The 10,000-nt window shown below is 53.5% G+C and overlaps 1 protein-coding gene across 2 annotated transcripts in view; it reads right to left on the reverse strand.

The window, feature by feature from the left end:
- LOC139370218 (mitochondrial dicarboxylate carrier-like) overlaps positions 1-10,000 on the reverse strand; it is a 34,701-nt gene that overhangs the window by 11,687 nt on the left and 13,014 nt on the right. For both annotated transcript variants that reach the window (XM_071109572.1, XM_071109571.1), the window contains exons 8-9: positions 1,414-1,506; positions 1,187-1,264 (exon numbers count right to left, since the gene is read on the reverse strand). In XM_071109572.1, coding sequence (XP_070965673.1) covers positions 1,187-1,264; positions 1,414-1,506 — 171 coding nt within the window. The remainder of the gene's footprint in view (positions 1-1,186; positions 1,265-1,413; positions 1,507-10,000) is intronic.

The following is a 10,000-nucleotide window of genomic DNA, read 5'->3' on the forward strand; positions in this document are numbered from 1 at the left end:
AGAGATGAATAAGAGAGGGATGGATGGAGAGATGAATAAGAGAGGGATGGATGGAGAGATGAATAAGAGAGGGATGGATGGAGAGATGAATAAGAGAGGGATGGATGGAGATGAAAAAGAGAGGGATGGTTGGAGAGATGAATAAGAGAGGGATGGATGGAGAGATGAAAAGGAGAGGGATGGATGGAGAGATGAATAAGAGAGGGATGGTTGGAGAGATGAATAAGAGAGGGATGGATGGAGAGATGAAAAAGAGAGGGATGGATGGAGAGATGAATAAGAGAGGGATGGATGGAGAGATGAATAAGAGAGGGATGGATGGAGAGATGAAAGAGAGAGGGATGGATGGAGAGATGAATAAGAGAGGGATGGATGGAGAGATGAATAAGAGAGGGATGGATGGAGAGATGAATAAGAGAGGGATGGATGGAGAGATGAATAAGAGAGGGATGGATGGAGAGATGAATAAGAGGGATGGATGGAGAGATGAATAAGAGAGGGATGGATGGAGAGATGAATAAGAGAGGGATGATGGAGAGATGAAAGAGAGAGGGATGGATGGAGAGATGAATAAGAGAGGGATGGATGGAGAGATGAATAAGAGAGGGATGATGGAGAGATGAAAGAGAGAGGGATGGATGGAGAGATGAATAAGAGAGGGATGGATTGAGAGATGAAAAAGAGAGGGATGATGGAGAGATGAAAGAGAGAGGGATGGATGGAGAGATGAAAGAGAGAGGGATGGATGGAGAGATGAAAAGGAGAGGGATGGATGGAGAGATGAAAAAGAGAGGGATGGATGGAGAGATGAATAAGAGAGGGATGATGGAGAGATGAAAGAGAGAGGGATGGATGGAGAGATGAATAAGAGAGGGATGATGGAGAGATGAAAGAGAGAGGGATGGATGGAGAGATGAATAAGAGAGGGATGGATGGAGAGATGAAAAAGAGAGGGATGATGGAGAGATGAAAGAGAGAGGGATGGATGGAGAGATGAAAAAGAGAGGGATGATGGAGAGATGAAAGAGAGAGGGATGGATGGAGAGATGAAAGAGAGAGGGATGGATGGAGAGATGACTAAGAGAGGGATGGATGGAGAGATGAAAGAGAGAGGGATGATGGAGAGATGAAAGAGAGAGGGATGGATGGAGAGATGACTAAGAGAGGGATGGATAGAGTAACTCACTGAGTATTCTCCTTTAGAGTTCATCAACCTGGTCTTCATCACATCTAGAGGCTGACACAGGAACGTAGCACAGCCTCCCTACAGACAGATGACACAGACAGAGAGACATCATTTGTTTTTTTTAGTTATCAATGAACAATGTCATTGTTATCATTTCACATTCTTCTGGTTCCTTATCCAACCAGCACTCTGCACTATTTTGACCAATAAGAAGCCCGGTTACTCACAGCGATGAAGCTAGACAGGAAGTGTGTGAGGATGTTATCGCCCATGAAGCCTGAAGACAGCACCAGCTGTTTAGCCTGGTCATAACATGCCAACTACAGAGAGGAGGGAGGAGAGAGAGGGGAGAGAGAAAGAGATATGGAGAGAAAGAGAGATGGAGAGAAAGAGATATGGAGGGGGAAGGGAGAGAGAGGAGGGTGAGATGGAGAGAGCGAGGAGGGTGAGATGGAGAGAGAGAGAGGAGGGTGAGATGGAGAGAGAGAGAGGAGGGTGAGATGGAGAGAGAGAGAGGAGGGTGAGATGGAGAGAGAGAGAGGAGGGTGAGATGGAGAGAGAGAGGAGGGTGAGATGGAGAGAGAGAGAGGAGGGTGAGATAGAGAGAGAGAGGAGGGTGAGATGGAGAGAGAGAGGAGGGTGAGATGGAGAGAGCGAGGAGGGTGAGATGGAGAGAGCGAGGAGGGTGAGATGGAGAGAGCGAGATGGAGAGAGTGAGATGATGAAGGTGAGATGGAGAGAGAGAGGATGGTGAGATGGAGAGAGAGAGGATGGTGAGATGGAGAGAGAGAGGATGGTGAGATGGAGAGAACGAGGAGGGTGAGATGATGAGGGTGAGATGGAGAGAGAGAGGAGGGTGAGATGGAGAGAGAGAGAGGAGGGTGAGATGGAGAGAGGAGGGTGAGATGGAGAGAGGAGGGTGAGATGGAGAGAGGAGGGTGAGATGGAGAGAGAGAGGGTGAGATGGAGAGAGAGAGGGTGAGATGGAGAGAGAGAGGAGGGTGAGATGGAGAGAGGAGGGTGAGATGGAGAGAGAGAGGAGGGTGAGATGGAGAGAGAGGAGGGTGAGATGGAGAGAGAGAGGAGGGTGAGATGGAGAGAGAGAGGAGGGTGAGATGATGAGGGTGAGATGGAGAGAGAGAGGAGGGTGAGATGATGAGGGTGAGATGGAGAGAGAGAGGAGGGTGAGATGGAGAGAGAGAGGGTGAGATGGAGAGAGAGAGGAGGGTGAGATGGAGAGAGAGAGGAGGGTGAGATGGAGAGAGAGAGGAGGGTGAGATGATGAGGGTGAGATGGAGAGAGAGAGGAGGGTGAGATGGAGAGAGAGGAGGGTGAGATGATGAGGGTGAGATGGAGAGAGCGAGGAGGGTGAGATGGAGAGAGAGGAGGGTGAGATGATGAGGGTGAGATGGAGAGAGCGAGGAGGGTGAGATGGAGAGAGGAGGGTGAGATGATGAGGGTGAGATGGAGAGAGCGAGGAGGGTGAGATGATGAGGGTGAGATGAGAGAGAGAGGAGGGTGAGATGGAGAGAGAGAGAGGAGGGTGAGATAGAGAGAGAGAGGAGGGTGAGATGGAGAGAGAGAGGAGGGTGAGATGGAGAGAGCGAGGAGGGTGAGATGGAGAGAGCGAGGAGGGTGAGATGGAGAGAGCGAGGAGGGTGAGATGGAGAGAGCGAGATGGAGAGAGTGAGATGATGAAGGTGAGATGGAGAGAGAGAGGAAGGTGAGATGGAGAGAGAGAGGAAGGTGAGATGGAGAGAGAGAGGATGGTGAGATGGAGAGAGAGAGGATGGTGAGATGGAGAGAGCGAGGATGGTGAGATGGAGAGAACGAGGAGGGTGAGATGATGAGGGTGAGATGGAGAGAGAGAGGAGGGTGAGATGGAGAGAGAGAGAGGAGGGTGAGATGGAGAGAGGAGGGTGAGATGGAGAGAGGAGGGTGAGATGGAGAGAGGAGGGTGAGATGGAGAGAGGAGGGTGAGATGGAGAGAGAGAGGGTGAGATGGAGAGAGAGAGGGTGAGATGGAGAGAGAGAGGAGGGTGAGATGGAGAGAGGAGGGTGAGATGGAGAGAGAGAGGAGGGTGAGATGATGAGGGTGAGATGGAGAGAGAGAGGAGGGTGAGATGGAGAGAGAGAGGAGGGTGAGATGGAGAGAGAGAGGGTGAGATGGAGAGAGAGAGGAGGGTGAGATGGAGAGAGAGAGGAGGGTGAGATGGAGAGAGAGAGGAGGGTGAGATGATGAGGGTGAGATGGAGAGAGAGAGGAGGGTGAGATGATGAGGGTGAGATGGAGAGAGAGAGGAGGGTGAGATGGAGAGAGAGAGGGTGAGATGGAGAGAGAGAGGGTGAGATGGAGAGAGAGAGGAGGGTGAGATGGAGAGAGAGAGGAGGGTGAGATGATGAGGGTGAGATGGAGAGAGAGAGGAGGGTGAGATGGAGAGAGAGGAGGGTGAGATGATGAGGGTGAGATGGAGAGAGCGAGGAGGGTGAGATGGAGAGAGAGGAGGGTGAGATGGAGCGAGAGGAGGGTGAGATGATGAGGGTGAGATGGAGAGAGCGAGGAGGGTGAGATGGAGAGAGGAGGGTGAGATGGAGAGAGGAGGGTGAGATGGAGAGAGGAGGGTGAGATGGAGAGAGGAGGGTGAGATGGAGAGAGAGAGGAGGGTGAGATGATGAGGGTGAGATGGAGAGAGAGGAGGGTGAGATGGAGAGAGAGGAGGGTGAGATGGAGAGAGAGGAGGGTGAGATGGAGAGAGAGGAGGGTGAGATGATGAGGGTGAGATGGAGAGAGCGAGGAGGGTGAGATGGAGAGAGAGGAGGGTGAGATGGAGAGAGAGGAGGGTGAGATGGAGAGAGAGGAGGGTGAGATGATGAGGGTGAGATGGAGAGAGCGAGGAGGGTGAGATGGAGAGAGAGGAGGGTGAGATGGAGAGAGGAGGGTGAGATGGAGAGAGAGGAGGGTGAGATGATGAGGGTGAGATGGAGAGAGCGAGGAGGGTGAGATGGAGAGAGAGGAGGGTGAGATGGAGAGAGAGGAGGGTGAGATGGAGAGAGGAGGGTGAGATGGAGAGAGAGGAGGGTGAGATGATGAGGGTGAGATGGAGAGAGCGAGGAGGGTGAGATGGAGAGAGGAGGGTGAGATGGAGAGAGAGGAGGGTGAGATGATGAGGGTGAGATGGAGAGAGCGAGGAGGGTGAGATGATGAGATGGAGAGAGAGAGGAGGGTGAGATGGAGAGAGAGAGAGGAGGGTGAGATGGAGAGAGAGAGGAGGGTGAGATGGAGAGAGAGAGGAGGGTGAGATGGAGAGAGAGAGGAGGGTGAGATGGAGAGAGAGAGGAGGGTGAGATGGAGAGAGAGAGGAGGGTGAGATGGAGAGAGAGAGGAGGGTGAGATGGAGAGAGAGAGGAGGGTGAGATGGAGAGAGAGAGGAGGGTGAGATGAGAGAGAGAGGAGGGTGAGATGAGGGTGAGATGGAGAGAGAGAGGAGGGTGAGATGGAGAGAGGAGGGTGAGATGAGGGTGAGATGAGGGTGAGATGGAGAGAGAGAGGAGGGTGAGATGGAGAGAGGAGGGTGAGATGGAGAGAGAGAGGAGGGTGAGATGGAGAGAGGAGGGTGAGATGAGGGTGAGATGAGGGTGAGATGGAGAGAGAGAGGAGGGTGAGATGATGAGGGTGAGATGGAGAGAGAGAGGAGGGTGAGATGGAGAGAGGAGGGTGAGATGAGGGTGAGATGAGGGTGAGATGGAGAGAGAGAGGAGGGTGAGATGATGAGGGTGAGATGGAGAGAGAGAGGAGGGTGAGATGGAGAGAGGAGGGTGAGATGAGGGTGATATGGAGAGAGAGGAGGGTGAGATGGAGAGAGAGAGGAGGGTGAGATGGAGAGAGAGAGGAGGGTGAGATGAGGGTGAGATGAGGGTGAGATGGAGAGAGAGAGGAGGGTGAGATGGAGAGAGGAGGGTGAGATGAGGGTGAGATGAGGGTGAGATGGAGAGAGAGAGGAGGGTGAGATGGAGAGAGGAGGGTGAGATGGAGAGAGAGAGGAGGGTGAGATGGAGAGAGGAGGGTGAGATGGAGAGAGAGAGGAGGGTGAGATGATGAGGGTGAGATGGAGAGAGAGAGGAGGGTGAGATGGAGAGAGAGAGGAGGGTGAGATGGAGAGAGAGAGGAGGGTGAGATGATGAGGGTGAGATGGAGAGAGAGAGGAGGGTGAGATGATGAGGGTGAGATGGAGAGAGAGAGGAGGGTGAGATGGAGAGAGAGAGGAGGGTGAGATGGAGAGAGAGAGGAGGGTGAGATGATGAGGGTGAGATGGAGAGAGAGAGGAGGGTGAGATGATGAGGGTGAGATGGAGAGAGAGAGAGGAGGGTGAGATGGAGAGAGAGAGGAGGGTGAGATGGAGAGAGAGAGAGGAGGGTGAGATGATGAGGGTGAGATGGAGAGAGAGAGAGAGAGGAGGGTGAGATGATGAGGGTGAGATGGAGAGAGAGAGAGGAGGGTGAGATGGAGAGAGCGAGGAGGGTGAGATGATGAGGGTGAGATGGAGAGAGAGAGGAGGGTGAGATGGAGAGAGCGAGGAGGGTGAGATGATGAGGGTGAGATGGAGAGAGAGAGAGGAGGGTGAGATGGAGAGAGAGAGGAGGGTGAGATGGAGAGAGAGAGGAGGGTGAGATGGAGAGAGAGAGGATGGTGAGATGGAGAGAGCGAGGAGGGTGAGATGATGAGGGTGAGATGGAGAGAGAGAGGAGGGTGAGATGATGAGGGTGAGATGGAGAGACGAACATGAGATGGAGAGAGAGAGGAGGGTGAGATGGAGAGAGGAACATGAGATGGAGAGAGAGAGGAGGGTGAGATGGAGAGAGAGAGGAGGGTGAGATGGAGAGAGAGAGGAGGGTGAGATGGAGAGAGAGAGGAGGGTGAGATGGAGAGAGATGATGAGGGTGAGATGGAGAGAGAGAGAGGAGGGTGAGATGGAGAGAGAGAGGAGGGTGAGATGGAGAGAGAGAGGAGGGTGAGATGGAGAGAGAGAGGAGGGTGAGATGATGAGGGTGAGATGGAGAGAGAGAGGAGGGTGAGATGGAGAGAGAGAGGAGGGTGAGATGATGAGGGTGAGATGGAGAGAGCGAGGAGGGTGAGATGATGAGGGTGAGATGGAGAGAGCGAGGAGGGTGAGATGATGAGGGTGAGATGGAGAGAGGAACATGAGATGGAGAGTTAGAGGGTGAGATGGAGAGAGGAACATGAGATGGAGAGTTAGAGGGTGAGATGGAGAGAGGAACATGAGATGGAGAGAGGAACATGAGATGGAGAGAGCGAGGAGGGTGAGATGATGAGGGTGAGATGGAGAGAGCGAGGAGGGTGAGATGATGAGGGTGAGATGGAGAGAGGAACATGAGATGGAGAGTTAGAGGGTGAGATGGAGAGAGGAACATGAGATGGAGAGTTAGAGGGTGAGATGGAGAGAGGAACATGAGATGGAGAGAGGAACATGAGATGGAGAGAGGAACATGAGATGGAGAGAGGAACATGAGATGGAGAGAGGAACATGAGATGGAGAGAGGAACATGAGATGGAGAGAGGAACATGAGATGGAGAGAGGAGGGTGAGATGGAGAGAGGAACATGAGATGGAGAGAGGAACATGAGATGGAGAGAGGAACATGAGATGGAGAGAGGAACATGAGATGGAGAGAGGAACATGAGATGGAGAGAGGAACATGAGATGGAGAGAGGAACATGAGATGGAGAGAGGAACATGAGATGGAGAGAGGAACATGAGATGGAGAGAGGAACATGAGATGGAGAGAGGAACATGAGATGGAGAGAGGAACATGAGATGGAGAGAGGAACATGAGATGGAGAGAGGAACATGAGATGGAGAGAGAGAGGAACATGAGATGGAGAGAGAGAGGAACATGAGATGGAGAGAGTTAGAGGGTGAGATGGAGAGAGGAACATGAGATGGAGAGAGGAACATGAGATGGAGAGAGGAACATGAGATGGAGAGAGGAACATGAGATGGAGAGAGGAACATGAGATGGAGAGAGGAACATGAGATGGAGAGAGGAACATGAGATGGAGAGAGGAACATGAGATGGAGAGAGAGAGGAACATGAGATGGAGAGAGAGAGGAGGGTGAGATGGAGAGAGAGAGGAGGGTGAGATGGAGAGAGGAGGGTGAGATGGAGAGAGGAGGGTGAGATGGAGAGAGGAGGGTGAGATGGAGAGTTAGAGGGTGAGATGGAGAGAGGAGGGTGAGATGGAGAGAGAGAGGAGGGTGAGATGGAGAGAGGAGGGTGAGATGGAGAGAGGAGGGTGAGATGGAGAGAGGAGGGTGAGATGGAGAGTTAGAGGGTGAGATGGAGAGAGGAGGGTGAGATGGAGAGAGGAGGGTGAGATGGAGAGAGGAGGGTGAGATGGAGAGAGGAGGGTGAGATGGAGAGAGAGAGGAGGGTGAGATGGAGAGAGAGAGGAGGGTGAGATGGAGAGAGAGAGGAGGGTGAGATGGAGAGAGGAGGGTGAGATGGAGAGAGGAGGGTGAGATGGAGAGAGGAGGGTGAGATGGAGAGAGAGAGGAGGGTGAGATGGAGAGAGAGAGGAGGGTGAGATGGAGAGAGGAGGGTGAGATGGAGAGAGAGAGGAGGGTGAGATGGAGAGAGGAGGGTGAGATGGAGAGAGGAGGGTGAGATGGAGAGAGGAGGGTGAGATGGAGAGAGGAGGGTGAGATGGAGAGAGGAGGGTGAGATGGAGAGAGGAGGGTGAGATGGAGAGAGGAGGGTGAGATGGAGAGAGGAGGGTGAGATGGAGAGAGGAGGGTGAGATGGAGAGAGGAGGGTGAGATGGAGAGAGGAGGGTGAGATGGAGAGTTAGAGGGTGAGATGGAGAGAGGAGGGTGAGATGGAGAGAGGAGGGTGAGATGGAGAGAGCGAGGAGGGTGAGATGGAGAGAGCGAGGAGGGTGAGATGGAGAGAGCGAGGAGGGTGAGATGGAGAGAGCGAGGAGGGTGAGATGGAGAGAGCGAGGAGGGTGAGATGGAGAGAGCGAGATGGAGAGAGCGAGATGATGAAGGTGAGATGGAGAGAGAGAGGAAGGTGAGATGGAGAGAGAGAGGATGGTGAGATGGAGAGAGAGAGGATGGTGAGATGGAGAGAACGAGGATGGTGAGATGGAGAGAACGAGGAGGGTGAGATGATGAGGGTGAAATGGAGAGAGAGAGGAGGGTGAGATGGAGAGAGCGAGGAGGGTGAGATGATGAGGGTGAGATGGAGAGAGAGAGGAGGGTGAGATGGAGAGAGCGAGGAGGGTGAGATGATGAGGGTGAGATGGAGAGAGCGAGGAGGGTGAGATGAGGGTGAAATGGAGAGAGAGAGGAGGGTGAGATGGAGAGAGCGAGGAGGGTGAGATGATGAGGGTGAGATGGAGAGAGAGAGGAGGGTGAGATGGAGAGAGCGAGGAGGGTGAGATGATGAGGGTGAGATGGAGAGAGCGAGGAGGGTGAGATGATGAGGGTGAGATGGAGAGAGAGATGAGGGTGAGATGGAGAGAACGAGGAGGGTGAGATGATGAGGGTGAAATGGAGAGAGAGAGGATGGTGAGATGGAGAGAGCGAGGAGGGTGAGATGATGAGGGTGAGATGGAGAGAGAGAGGAGGGTGAGATGATGAGGGTGAGATGGAGAAAGAGAGGAGGGTGAGATGATGAGGGTGAGATGGAGAGAGAGAGGAGGGTGAGATGATGAGGGTGAGATGGAGAGAGCGAGGAGGGTGAGATGATGAGGGTGAGATGGAGAGAGAGAGGAGGGTGAGATGGAGAGAGAGAGGAGGGTGAGATGGAGAGAGAGAGGAGGGTGAGATGGAGAGAGAGGAGGGTGAGATGATGAGGGTGAGATGGAGAGAGAGAGGAGGGTGAGATGATGAGGGTGAGATGGAGAGAGAGAGGAGGGTGAGATGGAGAGAGAGGAGGGTGAGATGGAGAGAGAGGAGGGTGAGATGGAGAGAGCGAGGAGGGTGAGATGATGAGGGTGAGATGGAGAGAGAGAGGAGGGTGAGATGGAGAGAGAGAGGAGGGTGAGATGAAGAGAGAGAGGAGGGTGAGATGGAGAGAGAGAGGAGGGTGAGATGATGAGGGTGAGATCGAGAGAGAGAGGAGGGTGAGATGATGAGGGTGAGATGGAGAGAGAGAGGAGGGTGAGATGGAGAGAGCGAGGAGGGTGAGATGGAGAGAGGAGGGTGAGATGGAGAGAGAGAGGAGGGTGAGATGATGAGGGTGAGATGGAGAGAGAGAGGAGGGTGAGATGGAGAGAGCGAGGAGGGTGAGATGGAGAGAGGAGGGTGAGATGGAGAGAGAGAGGAGGGTGAGATGATGAGGGTGAGATGGAGAGAGCGAGGAGGGTGAGATGGAGAGAGAGAGAGGAGGGTGAGATGGAGAGTTAGAGGGTGAGATGGAGAGAGAGAGGAGGGTGAGATGGAGAGTTAGAGGGTGAGATGGAGAGAGCGAGGAGGGTGAGATGGAGAGTTAGAGGGTGAGATGGAGAGAGAGAGGAGGGTGAGATGGAGAGTTAGAGGGTGAGATGGAGAGAGAGAGGAGGGTGAGATGGAGAGTTAGAGGGTGAGATGGAGAGAGCGAGGAGGGTGAGATGGAGAGAGCGAGGAGGGTGAGATGGAGAGAGATAGAGGAGGGTGAGATGGAGAGTTAGAGGGTGAGATGGAGAGAGAGAGGAGGGTGAGATGGAGAGTTAGAGGGTGAGATGGAGAGAGCGAGGAGGGTGAGATGGAGAGAGCGAGGAGGGTGAGATGGAGAGAGATAGAGGAGGGTGAGAT

Source organism: Oncorhynchus clarkii, chromosome 17, assembly GCF_045791955.1.
Source record: "Oncorhynchus clarkii lewisi isolate Uvic-CL-2024 chromosome 17, UVic_Ocla_1.0, whole genome shotgun sequence".
NCBI classification, from domain to species: domain Eukaryota; kingdom Metazoa; phylum Chordata; class Actinopteri; order Salmoniformes; family Salmonidae; genus Oncorhynchus; species Oncorhynchus clarkii.